Source organism: Chelonia mydas, chromosome 2 (genome assembly GCF_015237465.2).
Source record: "Chelonia mydas isolate rCheMyd1 chromosome 2, rCheMyd1.pri.v2, whole genome shotgun sequence".
NCBI classification, from domain to species: Eukaryota; Metazoa; Chordata; order Testudines; family Cheloniidae; genus Chelonia; species Chelonia mydas.
Window position 1 is genome coordinate 5544212 of NC_057850.1, and position 19266 is coordinate 5563477.

At 48.9% G+C, this 19266-nt stretch overlaps 1 protein-coding gene across 1 annotated transcript; it reads left to right on the top strand.

Moving 5' to 3' along the window:
- The first annotated feature begins 13089 nt into the window (after positions 1-13089).
- LOC102933981 (lymphocyte antigen 6E) lies at positions 13090-17858 on the top strand. The gene is made up of 3 exons (XM_007069493.4): positions 13090-13169; positions 15170-15289; positions 15799-17858. The coding sequence occupies exons 1-3, from the start codon at positions 13118-13120 to the stop codon at positions 15954-15956; spliced, it is 330 nt and encodes a 109-aa protein (XP_007069555.1). The 5' UTR covers positions 13090-13117; the 3' UTR covers positions 15957-17858.
- The last annotated feature ends 1408 nt before the right edge of the window (positions 17859-19266 follow it).

The window sequence follows — 19266 nt, forward strand, 5'->3', positions numbered from 1 at the left end:
ATGGAGTTCCACCCTTCCCAGTGTACTCACGCAGGAGATAGGGGGATGGGAGGCTGGCTGACATACCTGGTGGTGTTTTCCAACCCCCAAGGTTGAATGGCCAGCTGGGGGGGTGAGATAGCCAGGCACCACCCACCCAGTCCCTGGCACCTGGTGGTCTCCAGAGGCAGGTGCTTGGGGAAAACTAGATTCTGCTCATTTCTGAAGCAGACGTAAGAACCCGAACAGGCAGAAGTGGCTCCAGGAACTTCCCCGAGGCCAGTAGGACAGCGCTTTCTCCCTGCTAGCCCCACCAGCCAGAGGTATCAAGAGCCAGCCCAGAGCCCTTTGCGGTGAAACCCGGGTCCTCTGCAAGCACTGGGAGTCCTGTTACGGTTATGACCCGGCTCTTGGTCACTCCTTGTTATTACAGCGGTGGCAGAACAGACACCAGCTCCGTGTGCTTCAGTAGGGCGCTAAATACTCCTGCAGGTGGTGCTTATCTGGCCCCCACTGCTGTCGTACCTGAGCATCTCCCAGTCTTTAACCTGGCCTCACCCCGGTGAGATAGGCAGTGCCATTGTCCCCATTGTACAGATGGGGAACTGAGGCACTGATCCTCAAAGGTATTTAAGTGCCTAGCTCCCACTGATTTCAATGATTCTTAAATCTGGGCCTAAGCAACCTGCCCAAGGTCCCACAGGAAGGCTGTGGCAGAGCAGAGAATTGACTGTCCTCTCTCAAGCCTTAGAGCAATGCCCTGACTACTTGGCTATGCCGCAATGCTGGAGCTCCCTCGCTTTACTGAGACCCCCCACCCCGAACACCACATCCTTGTCCTCTCTAGCAAGTGGACATGTGGGTTTGACTTAACTCTACATGCAGCATTCCACATTAGAATAGAATAGACTATCAGGGTTGGAAGAGACCTCAGGAGGTCATCCAGTCCAACCCCCTGCTCAAAGCAGGACCCATCCCCAACTAAATCATCCCAGCCAGGGCTTTGTCAAGGCGGGCCTTAAAAACCACTAAGGAAGGAGATTCCACCACCTCCCTAGGGAACCCATTCCAGTGCTTCGCCCCCCTCCTAGTGAAAAAGTTTTTCCTAACATCCAACCTAGACCTCCCCCACTGCAACTTGAAACCATTACTCCTTGTTCTGTCATCTGCCACCACTGAGAACAGCCGAGCTCCATCCTCTTTGGAAGCCCCCTTCAGGTAGTTGAAGGCTGCTATCAAATCCCCCCTCACTCTTCTCTTCCGCAGACTAAATAACCCCAGTTCCCTCAGCCTCTCCTCGTAAGTCATGTGCCCCAGCCCCCTGATTATTTTCGTTGCCCTCCGCTGGACTCTCTCCAATTTGTCCACATCCCTTCTGTAGTGGGGGGACCAAAACTGGACGCAGTACTCCAGGAGTGGCCTCACCAGTGCCAAATAGAGGGGAATGATCACATGAGCTCCCTGTTCAGAGAGGTGGCCACTACCAGTGGGATGGCTGTAGATCATGAAGATTTCTCAGCCCTTGATTGCCAGATGAGCTAGTCCATGAGGCTGCTCTCCCCTCTGGGCCAGGCTGAGTGCCCTGAGGAGAAGGCTGCAGTACCCTTCGTTTCTCTTTCGATTTAGGCTCTTCCGGTGCAGTGCGCATCACCAAGCTGTGCCTGCCTATGTGTACAGCAGCCAGCCAGCACGCCGGCCAGGGAGACGTGTCTACCTCCTGCTGCCAGAGGGACTATTGCAACCGCAGCGGGGCGGCCGGCTTGAGAATCAGCTACGCAACGCTGGGGGTTGGGATTTTGGCCAGTTTTGTCTGTCTCCTTGTCTGGACCAGACTGTGATGTGTTGGGAAATCAGGGGTTTGTCTTGAAGAACCCATGCTGGCGCCCTAAGCACTAGCTGTCGTATGCATCACCCTTCCCGCCATGGTTCTGTTCCCAGCTGCAGCTCGGCATGTCCAGTACGTTCACTGCCATGTTCGTGGGGTTGAAAGCACAACAAGCCCAGCTGAATAGTGCCGCCCTCTCCGGACAAGCCTGCCTGGGCTCTAGCTTGTGAGCTCTCTGGAGCAGGGACTCCGTTTTATTTATCTCTATAGTGCCTAGCAGAGTGGGGCCTTGATCCCTGAATGGGGCCCACTGGTGCTACCCTAGTAATAAATCATCACAATGCCCGTTCTGGCCGGAGATGCCAACACACATTGACGGACGTTCTGTAGACTGGGGATTGCGGCGTGCCCCTGTATTTCCCGCTGAACGTGCGGGTGCCATGGAGGTCAGGGGCTCTCTAGGGAGGAATTATGTCAGGAGAGCAGAGGTTTTCCATTCCTCAGGATGAGATTTGTGTGGATCCTGAGACCCCACCCTTACCCAACAGGTAGTCTCTGGCTTTACATAGGAAACAAACACCTCGAATGAGTTATCTTTCCTCATTGTCTATTCCAAATGCACCATGGGAATGAAGAAACTAAGGCTACCCCTGAGTGGAGGGCAGCTGGGTAGAGCCCTCCAAGGAATTGGAGGATCCTGGACAAGCCCTTGCAAAGGCTGTTTGCTGCTGCACCTTTAAATTTTATAAATCCATGGTATGCCCACACCTTGAATATACTGTGTGTAATTCTGGTTGCCCCATCTCAAGAAAGATATATTAGAACTGGGAAAGGTGTGGAGAAGGGCAATGAAAATTATTAAGGGTATGGAATATGTGAGGAGAGATTTAATAAGACTGGGAATTTTCAGCTTGGAAAAGAGGAGACTAAGGGGGGGGGATACGATCGAGGTCTATAAAATCATGACTGCTGTGGAGAAAGTGAATGGGGAAGTGTTATTTACTCTTTCTCATAACATAAGAACCAGGGGCCATTTAAATTAATTAAAATTAAATTAAATTAATTAAATTAATAGGCAGCAGGTTTAAAACGAACAGAAGGAAGTACTTCACACAATGAACTGTCAACTTGTGGAACTCATTGACATGGGATGTTGTGAAGGCCAAAAGTATAACTAGGTTCAGAAAAAAACTAGATAAATTCCTGGAGGATAGGTCCATCAATGGCTATTAGCCAGGATGGGCAGGGATGCAACCCCATGTTCCAAGTGTCCCCAAACCTCTGACTGCCAGAAGCTGGCACTGGATGACAGAGGATGGATCACTCCACAATTACCGTTCTGCTTATTCTCTTTGAGGCATCTGATATTGGCCACCGCCAGAAGACAGGATACTGGGCTAGATGGACTTTTGTCTAACCCGGTATGGCCATTCTTATGTTCTAGCCTGAGCTACATTAATGACCATGAGACCATGCAGATCACCAAGCCCAGGTTGACCAGCGTGAGAGCTGGGAACAAAGTGTTCTCAGCTGAGGGGATGTGGCTATGAACCAATCTGCCAGAGGAGATCAGGCAGCCCCAGAGCCTGGCCATTCTTAGGAACCACTGCAAAGCCCTCCCCTTCGAAAAGGCCTTCCCACTAGCAGAATGACACTCCCAACCCTGACATCCCTTTCTACCCCCAAATTCCCAACTAATCCCCCAAAAGCCCTAAACAAATCAACCTAAAAATAAGTAAATTAATAAAATGTACAAAATCAAACCCAAAGCAGAGTTTTTACTGGGGAAAAAAGAGAAATGGCATCAACTCCATGGACCACACTAGGGATTTGACTCTTGCTGTTGATTTTACATGGAAGGTGCCCAGATGCCACAGTGATGGGCGGCAGGACAACCCCTAAGATGGATGGATAACATTGTCGCATAGCCACCCTCCCCTGGATGCCAGGCTAGGAACAGGAGAGCTGGGAAGTTGATCTTGGTTGCACCTACTCACTGGCTGCAATATAGAGGAGAGACCGGTCACCGGCTCGCCTAAAGATAATTACCCTGGAGTGGGTGGTACTGTGGTTATATAAGGCCCAGGACAGAGCCCATCTGGGATACTGTGTGCTAGGCTAATCACTGCTACATGGGAAAGGCAGCGTTGTGGTCAGTTATCTGCTCTTGTCTCTTATCATACCACCTTCAGTCACCTCCACAGTCTTCACCCTGGGTACGTCTACTTCCATAGCAGCTTCCCAATTGCCAGCATCTAGCACATGTCGGCCATTCCTGCCCTATCAACCATATTTGGTGGCTGCAGTTGCAAGATGGATGGAGTTTTTGTTCACCCATGAAAAGGAGAGTTGGAGCCTCACCCAGCACTCTGTCCTCTTGGACCACGTATTAAAAGAGGGACTTGCTGTGAGACCTGAGATCAGTCTGATGAACATATGGTAACACTGGGCTCAGCCAGGCTGCAGATGGGAGAGAGACATGCCAGGCATGGGAGAGCCCAAAAGGTGACTCAAAGCTGCAGAGATGTGTGCCAAGAGAAGATCCCTCCTGCAGTATTTAAGTAGGACAGTACATCTCCTAACTGCTACGTGGGCGTTCCAAGAACTAATCAGAACACGCTGCAGAACTTCCTGCAGTGCCCGTGAAATGCAGGCGTTGGCTTTGATGTTGTTATTCTCTTGATGATATCTGTTGAGACTATAAACCACAAGGGACAACACCCCCTATGCTGCATGATAGATGCATGTCCCAGATAAGCACCAGATCCTACACTGCTCAGATACCAGTGCAGTGTTAAAACGGGCTAAAATCCATTCTTGCAATCCTGGCGCTATTGTTCCAGCAGCTGAACCAGGAACAATGGCACCCTGCAGATCTTAGGCATCTGGGTTGCCTAACAAACTTCTCCATGCCCAGAGCAGCCCCTTGTGTTCATGCGAAGAGCAGGATTTTCAATTATCCCATCAATAAGGGGCATATGGACTAAGCACTGTCGTTACCCTGCTTCTGTCCAGGTCTTTGTGTGGTCTCGAAGTCACATTCCTGCAATGTCTACAGTTTTCCGATGAGCTCCCTTACCGTCCCTCCATCTGACCAGCACCCTCCAGTCTTCCTCCTCTTTCTTGAATCTAAAGATCCTAGTGACACTAATGTCAACTAAATACAGACTCAACCCCAAAAGCCAAACAGCAGGAGCAGATCTCCCCCACCATTACCCTGATGGGTTAAAGCCTGAGGGAGAAAATGGGCTTTACATCACTGGGGAGAGGTCAGCAAGCTTGGATTACGCTGGACCACCCAGGGAAGCAAATTCCAGAAATGCAAGTGCTTCACTGAGAACTGCCAGCATCCAGGCATCCAATCTGGGGGAAGGAAAGTATGAAAATCATTGGCTTTTTGCAGCTTTTGTGCTGATTGAAGGATGAAGCCATAAGAACATAAAAGCGGCCATATTGGGTCAGACCATTGGTCCATCTAGCCCAGTATCATGCCTCTGACAGTGTCCAGTACCAGAGCTTCAGAGAGACTGTACAGAACAGGTCAATTCTGGGGTGCTTCACCCCTGTCTTCCACTCCTAGCTTCTATCAGTCAGAAGTTTAGGGTCAGCCAGAGCATAGGGTTTGACCATGTTGGCTAATAGCCACGAGTGGATCTATCCTCCATGAACTTATCTAGCTCTTTTTTTGAACCCAGTTATAGTTTGGGCCTTCACAATATCCCCTGGCAATGAATTGTGCAGGATAATTGTGCATTGTGCAAAAAGTACTTTCTTTTGTTTGTATTAAACCTGCTGTCTATTAATTTAATTGGTTAACCCCCGGTTTTTGTATTGCGAGAAAGGGAAATAATGCTTCTCTAGTCACTTTTCCCACACCATTCATGATTTTGTAGATCTTTTTCATATTCCCCTCCCACCCCCTGCCGCATGTCTCTTTTCTAAACAGAACAGCCCTAATATTTTTAGTCTCTCCTCATATGGAAGCCGTTCCAAACCCTTGATCATCTTTGTTGCCTTTCTCTGAACCTTTTCCAGTTCCGCTACATCCTTTCTGAGATGAGGCCACCAGAAATGGACACAGTATTGAAGGTGTGGGTGCACCATGGAGTCATATAGTGGCATTATGATATTTTCTGTCTGATTTTCTATCCCTTTCCTAATAGATCCTAACATTCTGTTAGCCTTTTGGACACAGCTGTGCACTGAGCTGAAGTTTTTGGAGAACTATCTCAGAATCATAGGGTTAGAAGGGACTGCAAGGGTCATCTAGTCTAACCCCTGCCAAGATTCAGGATTTGTTGTGTCTAAACTATCCAAGACAAATGGCTCTCCAGCCTCCTTTTGGAAACTTCCAGTAAAGGAGCTTCCATGACCTCCCGAGCTCTCTGTTCCGCTGTTCTCATTGTTAGGAAGTTTTCCCTGAGATTTCATCTAAATCTGCTCTGCTGGAGTTTGAACCCATGGCCTCATCTTGGCCTGCCCTCTCTGACAAGAGAGAACAACTTTTCTCCATCTTTTTTATGGCAGGCTTTCAAGTATTTGAAGAGCACTGTCATGTCCCCTTTTAATCTCCTCTCTTCCAAACTAAACATACCCAGTTCCTTCAGCCTTTGCTCATCTGCCTTGTGGTCCAGCCCTTTGATCATATTTGTTGCTCACCTCTGAATCCTCTCCAGTTTCTCTACATACTTTCTGTACATTGGTGACCACAACTGGACACAGTTCTCCAGCTGAGGCCTAACCAGTGCCGAGTAGCGTGGTACTGTCATCTCCTGTGACTTGCGCGCTGTGCCTCTGTTAACGCAACCTAAAATAGCAATTTCTTTTTTTGCAACAGCATCACATTCCTGACTCGTGTTGAGTCACGCTGACTCCCAGCTCCTTAGCGGTGCTGCTGCCAAGCCAGTTATCCCCCATTCTGTATTTGTGCATTTGGTTTTCTTCCCAAAGTGTAGCACCTTACATTAGTCTTTGTTGAATTCCACTTTATTGTCTGTAGCCCAGTTCTTCAATTTATCAAGATCCCTTTGACTTTTAGCTCCATCCTCCAAAATGTTTGCAACCTCCCCCTGCTCCAGTATTGTGTCACCTGCAAATCTGATCAGTGTGCTCTCTGTTCCTACATCCAGGTCATTAATAAAGATGGTAAATAACATGAACCCAGAACAGATCCCTGTGGAACCCCACGAGACCTCCTTCCAATCCGACATCATTCCATTCAGAGTTACTCTTTGTTTGTGCTTGCTTAAGCAATTATGTATCCATTAATGGTAGTTCTGCCGAGCCCCCATTTCTCCAGTTTACTGATCAGAACGTCATATGGGACTGTGTCACAAGCCTTGCTAAAGTCTAGGTACATTAATAGTCAATTGCTGCAACCAGTTTTAATTAGGACTAAAAATTCCTTCCTGGTGGTGCAATAATTTATCTTTAGAGAACTGTGTAATTACTTCCAAGAGTCCCTCCCTGGTGGTGTAATTGTTCTCTCCACAGAATCCAGAGCCTGGATGCAAGTTACCCCACCCTTTCAATTGCTGCTTGTCCTGGGGTCAAAGCTGCTCCCAATGTATAAGCACCTGTTTCTCTAGCTAATATGAAACTGGGGGATGGGTAAATTGCGAGACAGCTTGCTCTTGGGAGGATTCTAACTCAATATGACGGATTTAAATGGGTGGGAAAATCTCTCAGATGCCTAATCTGACCCACAAGAGGTTTGTGCATTGCTAAGCCCATGTTCCAGGTGTAAGACCAGCAGGAGTCCACAGAGGTAAAGGTTTCCGGGCAGCACCTGCCTATCTGCTTGGAATACTGGCAGTCCCTAACACATTCAGCTCTTTCTTCCTAAGGAACGCAGCACCTTCACAACTAACCCCCTGCTTCTCCAGCCAGGGGCGGTCACGTTTCTAGCTCTCCTGGCTGTGCAGAAAAGCTAGAAAACACAAGCCAAGTGTAACCTCAAGGTAAAGAAAAAGACGCCCCTGCCCGCTTTTTAAAAATCTCATGATTTTTAAGCCAATCTCAGGATTTTGGGGGGTCTATCCCAGCACCCCTGCTCTTTGTACCCCTCACCTCCCTCGCCTTCTCTGTCCCCCTCTCCCTTTACCACTCCCCATTCTTTGCCCCACTTCCACCTCAAATGGCCCACTCAAATCCCACTCCAGCTAAGCATTTATAATACAAATAAGACCATTATGTTAGAAAGCTAATGCATGAAATATACAAGCCAGGAATCACAGAATCATAGAATATCAGGGTTGGAAGGGACCTCAGGAGGTCATCTAGTCCAACCCCCTGCTCAAAGCAGGACCAATCCCCAACTAAATCATCCCAGCCAGGGCTCTGTCAAGCCTGACCTTAAAAACCTCAAAGGAAGGAGATTCCACCACCTCCCTAGGTAACCCATTCCAGTGCTTCACCACCCTCCTAGTGAAAAAGTTTTTCCTAATATCTAAACCTCCCCCACTGCAACTTGAGACCATTACTCCTTGTTCTGTCATCAGCTACCACTGAGAACAGCCGAGCTCCATCCTCTTTGGAACCACCTCTCAGGTAGTTGAAAGCAGCTATCAAATCCCCCCTCACTCTTCTCTTCTGCAGACTAAACAATCCCAGTTCCCTCAGCCTCTCCTCATAAGTCATGTGCTCCAGCCCCCTAAACATTTTTGTGTCCTCCGCTGGACTCTTTCCAATTTTTCCACATCCTTCTTGTAGTGTGGGGCCCAAAACTGGACACAGTACTCCAGATGATGCCTCACCAATGTCAAATAGTCAAATAGTGAGCAACATGGGGCATGGACCATGCCTTCCTCTGCATGTGTGCAGCATTCAGCCCAATGGGGCCATTCTCCTGACCAGGGCAATAGAGATAAGTAATAAAGAACAATAATTCATTTCCCCATAGTAATATCGACTATTTGGGGTGATTGCGTCATGCTAGTCATGTAAGCTCCTGCCTCCTGCCTTAGCAGCCCTGTGAGGCAAGATGGCCTCCCATCAGGACATTGTGTGGTGCCTCATTGCCCCGTTTTTACACACATATCCCAAATTTTCGTTGGCTACACACTGAAACACGTCCATGGTTTTTCATTGTTGGTTTTTTTTATATGCCCAGGAGTGATGATTAGTGGAATACATAACCAAATTTTTTGTTAATTGGATTCCCACAGATTCCACTGGATATATAGCAATAGTTAGACTGGGGTGTACAGTTACTACATATGCTTGTAGAACCATTTGATCTTTATTTAGGGTAAATTTTACCAATTTCCACCATGCCATTAATTGTTTTTTCCCTTCTGTAACATTTTCCAACAACTTTTTTATTTTCAAAGGAAAATTTTCTTGCATGCCTTTCCACACAGGTTGACTGTGTTGTGTGAAGAAATACTTCCTTCTATTTGTTTTAAACCTGCTGCCTATTAATTAAACCTGCTGCCTATTAAAACATGCTACTTAATTAAAATCCTATTAGGGCTCCAAAAGGAGCCACACTAGGTTGTGCTTTCTTTTTCAGATTGCTGTGTGTTTTGGAAGCAGGAGTTGAAAGTGGAAAGAAATCAAAACTCTGGTGGAAGTTGATTGTGTCCCTTTTAAGACAGAGTCTCTGAGATCTGCTGATCGCTTTGGATCCAAAAGCAAGCCAAAAAGCATCCCTGTCGATGCAAATTACCTAGCTGATACAGGAAGCAGAGTACTGCCCATAAATGGCAGCACAAAGGAGCTGCAGATAATGAACATACCTGGTCAGCAAACAAACTACCTGAAACAAAAAGGCTCAAATTATGACTCTCGAGAGGAAGGTGGAAAAAGAAGTCAAACCTAAAAATAAGAGAGGGACAGGTTAACCCTAAGTAGAAAAAAATATACTTTTTTGTGTGTGTATGCAGTGCTGAAATCTGAAGACAGGTACCAAAGGAGTCTGCTTATACGCATGACACCCCTACCTTTTAATTCACCAAAACCCCAATGATATAATTAAATTAAAAAGCCTATGCAAAAATTTCAAGAGAACATTAAACACACTGGCCTTAAAAACAAATCATCTAAATAAAAGGCATGGTATAACAAGATACTTTTAATGGATTTGATGTTAATATTAAACATTGGGTTAAATTTAATGTTAATAAGTACCCCTGTAACAACATATAGTGTGTATAATTTAAAAAAAAAATCTTTAAGGTCATATGGTAATGGTGCTTCTCAACTATTAACTGTGAATAAACTTGAAGCTTAGCACGGCAGAAAAAACATTACAAACTTGGTCTGCTGTATAAGAAGGAAAACTGAGGTACCCCACCTCATAAATTTAATAACTGAACAGTGGGATAATTTCCCCTAAACCCTTAAAGGGTAGAAGCCATTGAAACCTGGCCTGCCTATAAAACAAAAACACAGAAAAGGTGGCGGTGTCTAAATTAACCGGGTTACGCCTGAAGCCCTACAGCCTGGGAAAAGGTGAGGTGCCCCAATGTGCGCAGGTAACACCGTCACCCCCTTGCTTTGCACAACGTTGCCCGCTGGGCTCGTTAGTGAGGTTCACCGCAATGTTGCATGCCTTTCCACACCTCCAGGGCGGGCCACGGAGAGGTGCTGTGGAGAAGTGCAGCACATTGCTATGGTGTTGGCAGGGCCTGATTCACCGTTGTGTTATCCCAGCTGTCTGCCTGCTGGACTGCCTGCACCGAAGGTTCAAACATCATGAGTCAGACCCTCAAAATCAGGAGATTTGGGGGCCAAAAAGACTATCTGGTATTTTTGTTTGGTCCGTCTTTTGATTTTGAACTCCCCTGTCCATCCCCAGTGAATGAGTGTGTGTGTGTGTGTGTGTGTAAGACAGAGAGAGACAATTAATGCTGCCAACACACCCACATTCATTGGGCAAGGGGATTCGGGCCTCCCACTGCAGGAGCTCTCACCCCATATCTGCCCATCCCCCTGCCCAGCAATTAATTCTGCCTCAATCTCGAAATCAATCCCATCTCCCCAGCCCAGCCCCCCATAGCCTCAACTCTGCTTCTCCTGCAGTTCCTGGGGTTCATCTCCCTTTTCCAGGCCAGGGGGTGGGGCTGCAGCAGGGTCCCCATTCCAGGCTGGGTGTTGCAGGGAGGGAGAGTAGGGCGTGGGGCCTCCCTGAGCTGATGGGCTCGTTCTGCTCTCTCCTTCACTCCTGCAAGAATAGCTGCAGCTCCTGGGGATTGGAACTACCTGCTTCCTGCAGCAGCCCTGATTGGCTGCTCTTCCCAAGATGGCAGGCAAGTGGGGAAGGCAACCAATCAAAGGGTCGTCCCCCCGCCAAGGTAGGGGTTGAAATTCCTGAGGGGGGCTAGAGCTTCATCCTCCACCTGGAGATGGGCTCCAGTTAGTGATGTGACTCCTGAGGAAACCATGAGAGCTGGCACCACTTTTCTGTCATGCCAGAGATATCACCGGAGAGACCCCAGGATGCAAGTGTTTCATGAACTGCATTCTGGGTAATAACACATGAGGCCTTCATTCCTATGAAACTGAACCTGCTCTTTACTAAAGCAGCTATTTACAGAGCTACTCCACTTGCAGCTTAGCATTCCAGCCATGTGCACACAGACAGACTTCTTGGTGCCTCTTCCAAACCCTTCCCTCCAGCAATCTGTGCTCCTCTCTCCAAGTTCCACACTGATTGCTACCAAAGCTGGAGTAAAGCAGTGGGGAATTGGCCCACAGTTTTCTTGTTCAGTGTCCTAGTCATCAAATGTCCATTGGCACAGCAGATTGCACAGGTGAGTGTTGGCCACCCCAGGTGTTCAAAAATCATGAGTCAGGCCCAAAGATCATGAGATCAGCTTATAAAATCATATGTTTTGAAAAATAAAAATAAGGGGTTCATTATATTTGCCTTTTGGTGATTGAGCCTTTAGGGTGAACTTCATTCAAGTTTCACGCTTCTCTCTGCAGCTGTGACGGCTATACGCTTCCTTTTCTCCCCCCAAGAAAGCAGAGGCTTTCATGAAATAACATGAATCCAAGAGCAGGGGCTTTAATAAAAATACCAAACAGCACTAGATGTGCAATAAAACTGTTAGAGTTGGAGACTCTATATTTTTTCTTGCATTTCCTAGTGAATGGGGCAATTTTGATTTTGTGAATATTTAAGGCTTCTAAAATGTACCCCAAGATGATGTGTGTTACTGAAACATGATATTCACGCACGCAGACAGAAAAAGAAATGCCACCAGAAAACACTAAGACCACACCCACCTTGCCCTTTTTTCTACACACCTCAATTCTAGCCGGTCAACTCTAGCCCACACTCGGTCAATAAAGATGGACTCTGGCTGGACCTTTTGCGGGGTGGAAATTCCTGAGCTGAGGGGCTTCTATTGAGAATCCCCTGACTCCAGCAGCGAAATCTAGAAACTGTTCCTATTGCCATAATTTATGTGTATTATGGTAGTGTCTAGAGGTTCCGGCTGAGCTTAGGGCCACCGCAGTGATAGGTGCTATACAGACACATAGTGAGAGACAGTCCCTACCTACAATAGCGTCCAATCGAGTGGCCTGCTCCACAGCCACATAGAAATCAATGGAAGGAATTCTGCTGGCTTGAATCAGACCCTGTACAAACCATTTAGGGCTTTGTGAAGCCACGTGAATGCCTGAATTCTGGGGCTTTGCTGACTTTGGACAAACAACGGGGAGTGGGGTGCAGCAGAGGGAAAGGGGAGTGGCATTTGTTTGTCGGACTTTCATACTGCAAGGTGGGAAACTGAGGCAAAGGACGCTGACCAGCGTACTGTGGGTGGGTGTTTACTTATGGTTTGCATGCTTCTGAATTGTGGTGGTGATGTTTTCCCACATTAATGCCGGATTCCCTCTGCCTTTTAATACGTTTTCTTTCATTCCACCTAGACTCTGTGCTCGCGAGTGGGGCAACATGGCCTCCTAGAAGCGCCCAGGGGTGGGGCTTGTTTTCCCAGATTGCTGGGTTTGGGCCCGACCCAATTTTCTTTTGTAATTCTGAAAGGAACCCCTGCACGCTGAACCCAGCCCTGGTTGCTGCTCATGCCTCCCGGCAGAATGGCGACATATAGAAACAAAAGCAATCAGGGGTCAGGACCTTTCACTCTGCATCGGCCCCCTCACACCACCCTGCCAGCACAGGGCGAGCCGGATCTGAGCCTCCCACACACATTCCACCCCTCCCAACCTGAGCATTGCCCCAGCGGGACCCAGCCTTCTAAATTGCTGTCTCCCTCGTCACTGAATCCGACCAGGGAGATTTATATCCTGCCCTGGGAGAAGCTGTTCACACCAGGACACTACCAAGATCCAGGGAAGATGAAGATTGTCCTGGCTGTCTTGTTGGCCGTCATTCTGTGCGCAGAGCAAGGTGAGACGTCGAGAGAGGCTCCCTGTGCTGCTAGACAAACAAGATGCAGATCGGGGCTGAGCAACGGGGGGTCCAGGGGATGCTGCCAGCCCACCAGACCCAGCCCGGCCCAGCTAGGGGCGCTGACAGCACCAGGGCAAGGAAGGGGGCAGGGCAGCATGGTGGCAGGGCCCCATGGGTGCGCTGTGGTGAGAGCCAGTGGGTTGTAGCCGCACAAGATAAGCTCCTGTGATCTCCCACACCCCAGGGGCAGCACCCATCTCCCCCGCACCTCCATTACACCTCTGGGGGCAGGAGCTGCTTCTCCAGGGGGGCAGGACCCAAATCCCCTCCCCCACAGGTGGTCACATCCCCCAGCCCAGCAAAGGGTTTCCGTGGATTTTGTGGCCCCCTGTACGACTTCATCCAGAAGATGGGGAATCAGGGGAGCATCTTCCCCTCTAGGCTAGCAACAAAAGTATGAAGCGCTGCCATAGTGTTTGCAGCAGAGATGCGGCGGGCGACGGGAGGTGCTGTGGGAAAGCCCTGCTCTCAGTTGTCTCTACTCATTCGCCTGCGAGCCGACGGGGGCTCCGATGCTTGAGCTCAGCCCAGAAGTGAGTATGTTTTTGATGGGGGAAAAGAGGAAGAAGTTTCCACCCTCATCCCCAAAAAGGGCATTTTTCAGGGAGGTTTCTGGGCTCCGATAAGTCAAACCCAGCGTTGTTTAAAAGCTTCTGTGGGCTGAGCGCGGGGCACAAAGCCAGGAGTTGCTGCATAATTAATTCTGGCTTGGAGGCTGACTCTTTTCCTGTTAAAGGCATTGGCAAATCTTCTGTTGACTTCAGTGTGTGGCCCTGGGCACATACGGTGGTCTGGTTAGTTCACATCAGTTCTATGTCCTGTCGGTTTGATGATTTTAAGGGGGTTTGGCTCCATGCCTGCGAGTGGTTTGGTTCGGTGTCCGAGCGAGTTTGTGTTGGTATTTTTATTATTTCTGCTATACAGTCACACCTAGAGGCGCCAGCCTGGGTCAGGGCCCCCTTGTGCCAGGCGTTGCACAGGTACATAGTGAGAGCGTGGAGGGGGTCGCTCACCAGAGAGTGCGCCCCCCTTGTGGCTAGCTGGGGGTAAGGCAGCCTCTTTGATTCAGAGCCCCCCGTTGAAAGCCCCTCAGAGCCTGCAGTGATTTGCCCCTTCTCATGACTCAGCCTTCCAGCCAGGTCACTATATTCCTCACCTCCCTCCAGCCTACTTTCGCAGACCAACTCCTTGAGCTGCTTCCTGCCGGTTTGAGTTGATACAGTGTCCCCTCAGATTCCCTGGCAGACCCCTTCTGCCTGGGCCGCAAGCTCTCGCCCAGCTGTTGGTGGCTCGCCAATAAGACGCAGCTGAGGAGGTGTCTACTCCATCTCTGAATCCCTTATTGCCGTGGCAGGATGGGGTTTATAAACCCCCTCACAGAGAGACAGTCCCTGCCCGGACGAGCTTACAATCTAAACTGGCAAGCCAGGCAATGGGTGGGTGAAAATGAGCATTATTAGCCTTATTTTACAGCTGGCCAACTGGGAGGCAGAGAAATTAAAGGCCTGATCCAAAGCCCATGGGCGTCAACGGAAAGCCGCCCATGGTCCTCACTGAGCTTCCGATCAGCCCTTAGTGCTTTAGCGATGGTCACAAAGTTCATGGAAGAACCTGACTCTCCTGGCTTCCTCTGCCTTTAACCACAAGGACATCTTTTCTCTCTAAGCTTTGCTCCGGTGGTACGATGCACTGAATGCTTTCCCCACCCCCGATCCAGTGTGAGAGGGTAGTTTTAATACAGTTTGGAAGCATGGCCGAAGGGCAGTTGTTGCCGGGTGGGTGGATTGATTTAGAACCATGGCCTTGGTTCTCCTCTCACCCCAGTGTCTCACTGCGCTGGCGTCAGTGGGCTGACACTACAGGAAAGGAGAGGACTTGGCTGCTGGAGTGGCCACACCATTTTACATGTCTAACTCCTCCATGTCTCCCTTCCACAGCTGACTCCCTGTGGTGCTTCACTTGTGAAAACCAGTCCAGCAACTGGCACTGTCTGAAGATCACAAAGTGCTCGGATGCGGACAAGTACTGCCTGACGACTGTTGGTTTTCTGGGGTTTGGTACGTGCCAGGATTGCTGACTAGGGAATGACTCCCGGAGCGTGGAGAACAGTGGGGTTTTGCTAGGGGACGGGTCCAGGATTTATTTACCTCACAGGAAACGCATGTTAGGAAGGTGGAGAATCTTACGGGGCTGAAGGAGCACCCCTGGTTCAAATACCCCAACCTTTGTGGGGTGTGAAATCCAGATCCCAGTGTTACATCTTGAACCCATCCCCAGAGGGGTCAGTTCAGCCCCTTTGTCTTCCTGTTAAATCTGTCTGGAGAAGGGAGGGGATGTCAGAGATTGGAGGAAGAGGCAAAAGCCAGGGCCTTGGAAAGAGAAGAAGAGGAAGGAGTGGCGAGAGAGGGGGATTGGAAGGTTTAGAGTGAGGTGAATGGAGGGATAATTTTACTGTAGTCTCCTAGAGACTCCTGGAGATTAGATCTAAATCCTTTCCTGCAAAGGCTCTGAGACCTCAGGGAGAGACCTTTTAATAATAGTTTTCTCTTTCTTCTCCTTGGTTAAGGCATGTGGGCAGCCAGGAGGCAAATCACCAAGAAATGCTCCCCAAATTGCCCGCACTTCAATATCAACCTGGGCTTAGCCTCCTATTCCACTACCTGCTGCCAGAGCACCTTGTGCAACCTGAGTGGGAAGCCGCCACCCAAATCAGGTCCTCAGTGATGGGGTAAGAGGATCGGGGCCTTTCTTAGAGCTGGACGGTGATGTGCTGGGAAAAGAGGGGCTTTAATCCTGAAGAACCTGCTCAGATTTCCCCAGCAAGAGACCGACACCTTCTGTGCATTGGGTTTAACGATGTATCCTAACAGCCAGGCCTTGCCTCAAAACTTCTGAACAAATAGCTTCTCTGTTGCCTTTCACACTGTCACCTGGCATGTCTCTTGGAAGATGTGGAGTCTTCTATTGTGCAGTCCTAGGCGTTGGACTGGGCTGAACGGAGCTGCCGTCTGTGGCCAGGCGGGGCAGGAGGATGCTGAGTGGTATTCTGCAGAAAGGGGTTCTGGTGCAATCCCAGCCAGTTTCTATAATATTTCCTTTCCTACAGACATTTCTAGTCAGTGTCACACTATGATAACGCAGGCCAGAGAATTGCCCCCCAAATAATTCCTAGAACAAATCTTTTAGAATAACCTCCCCTCTTGATTTAAAACTTGCCGCTGATGGAAAATCCACCATGACCCTTGGTAAATTGATCCAATGATTAATTACTCTCATTGTTAAAAATGTACACCTTGTTTCCAGACTGAATTGGTCTAGCTTCAACTTCCAGCCACTGGCTCATGTTAGACCCTTCTCTTCTAGATCGATGATCCCATTATTAAATATTTGCTCCCCATGCAGGAACTTTTAGACTGTGATCAAGTCACCCCTGAACCTTCTCTTCGTTAAGCTACCTAGCTTGAGCTCTTTGAGTCCATCGCGATGGTTTGTGAACTCAATGGTGAAAAAGGAAGCAAAATTCGTAGGCAAAATCATAAGACCCTCCCCATCCTTTCACTGTCTGCAGCTGGTGAAGGGAGCATCCCCCCCGCCCCGATTTTGAAATCCTGGCCCCGGGTTGATTGTAGCAGGAGGGGCAGTGTGGCCTGCTAGAAGGCTCTGGGCTGGGACTCAGAAACCCTGGCTTCTGTTCCCAGCGCTGCCCCTGGCCTGCTGGGTGACCTTGGGCAAGTTGCTTCCATGCCTGTAAACAGGGGACAATAGGACTGAGCTCCTTTGCAAGGCGCTTTGAGATGGACGGATGGAAAGCATGGGATAAGCACTAGGGAGGGTTATTATTATTACAACCAAATGGCTGGGCCTCAGACTTCACCTCAGGGCAGCTTCCAGCCCTGTGGATCGTTCGACCTCTTCCCACCCCATTGCCTTAGCCGGGCGGCCATCCCTGGCTCTCTTCTGTCAGAACGCCGCTGCCCGCTATCACACCTCTCTCACCAAATCCCATTGCTCCTCTTCCTCTGGGCCAAGCTCCCCCTCCCTCTCAGCCACTTCCTGTTTAGCTGTGGGGACACTCTTTACATAGATGCACTTCTCTGCATGCATTTTTAACCCCTCCATCGTCCCCCTCTCTGCGTGCCTTGAGCGGGCAGACTCCCAGATTCAGCACCATGTCCGGGACTGAAGGGGCCTCCAAGACAGCTGTGCGAGAGCGGCATTGCCAAGCCAAGCTCTGCTCCTCTCGCTCCTTCTTTGACCCACACCTCTCTTTTGTCTCTGCTGTTCGTAGCCACGATCCTGGACCCTGGGCCCTCCTTCTCTTCCCACAGCTGCAGATCTTCCCACTGCCACCCTACTGCTGCCTTGGCCCCTCCTCTGCTGAAATTCCACCTCCTCTTTTGCCTGGACTCATACAATTCCCCCTCCCCCCCAAATCCAAGCTGCCAGGACTCCAAGATGTGCTGGCTTCTCCTCTGCAAGATGTGTGAGCTCACCGTCTGCATTCTCAAACAACTCCCTGGGCTCCCCATTCATTTCAGGACCCAGTTCAAAACTGCCCTCCTGATGGGTAAAAAGAAACCCATCTGTAACATGAAAAGGAGTACTTGTGGCACCTTAGAGACTAACCAATTTATCTGAGCATAAGCTTTCGTGAGCTACAGCGATGAAGTGAGCTGTAGCTCATGAAAGCTTATGCTCAAATAAATTGGTTAGTCTCTAAGGTGCCACAAGTACTCCTTTTCTTTTTGCGAATACAGACTAACACGGCTGTTACTCTGAAACCATCTGTAACATGTTTTCATCCAATATGTTATTCTGCCACTAGATGTCTCTCTGTGTTGTGTAGAGTTGCAAACTGAGGGTGGGCCCCTGGTAAACAAGGGAGACAAAGAGAGGACCTGAGTTGTGTGGAAGCCTATTTCTTTGTGTCTGGGATTGTAGCTCTCTACTTTAATACATGACTCCTGGTTAAGATGGATTGTGATTCTGTATAGCAGGAATCTTCCAGGATTTCGCTCCCTCATCAGTCTGCTACACATTTGGCTCCCTCCATTCCCCTAACCCTCGCCTTTCTGGTCCTTGTCACCTTCACACAGCTGTTGGCGTGAGTGCCTTCTTCTCTGCAGCTCCTGCCATGTGGAACAGCCATCTTTTACCAGTGCATCAGCCCTTTAGCTCTTTGAAACATCATCTAATAATGCACATTTTTCTCCCTTCCCTGAAGCAGTTAACCTCCCTCTCCCTCTGGCATTGCTCTTCGTGATTGAATGTTTTAATTCACTCACGTGTGTCAGGTGTTTTCTGTACCTTTTACAGCATACCATTTGTATCCTTGCACTGTGAAACTCTGCAAAAGCTCTGTGGAATCCCATGTGTGTGACAGATAATAAATGCAGCCAACTTTTGATTGCACTGGAGGATACTTGTCCTAGAATTATAACTGGTCAGGTTTTGTTCTGTAGACTGCAATTAAAAATCATTTTTGCTTTGCTGTTAAGAAGTTTCTCTGTGATTCTTTTATGCCGTCATCAGTGTCACATAAAGAAAACAGGTATGGGCATATTTAAAGACAAAAGGCCAGGATCTCTTCTGAATATTGGCTCCTATGTACCGCTTAAGCAGCTCAAAGGGGCCAGAATCTGACTGCGATGGTCCACCTGAAAACTAGCTGGGCATCATAGGCAGCTCTTACATCGTCTGCCCCTCACCAGTGTAATTGGTGTGTTGGGGGCAAGAAGGGGCAACTAGAGTCCACCAATCTTCACCTGCTGTATGATCCCATAGGCACCACAGCTAGCTGGCATAAATTAGAGCAGCCACTAAGCTGCTCTAGCTCACACAAAGGCCCAGGCTAATGCCAGTGCAGATTGGTCCATGAAATCAGAGAACTGTAACTGGCTCCTTGCCAGTATATCCCTCCCCCCTTCCACCACCTGCAACAAGTGGCTCTCAGCCTCGGAGAGACACTAGCTCTAACCGCTGAATTTAAACTGGAATCAAAGAGACTTTGGTGGTCAAGGAACAGGCGAAGGAG

Coding starts and splice junctions, on each gene's coding strand:
- LOC102933981 (XM_007069493.4), top strand. CDS start 13,118: ATGAAGATTGTCCTGGCTGTCTTGTTGGCCGTCATTCTGTGCGCAGAG. Junction 13,170..15,169: donor CATTCTGTGCGCAGAGCAAG/GTGAGACGTCGA, acceptor TCCCTTCCACAG/CTGACTCCCTGTGGTGCTTC. Junction 15,290..15,798: donor TGTTGGTTTTCTGGGGTTTG/GTACGTGCCAGG, acceptor TCCTTGGTTAAG/GCATGTGGGCAGCCAGGAGG.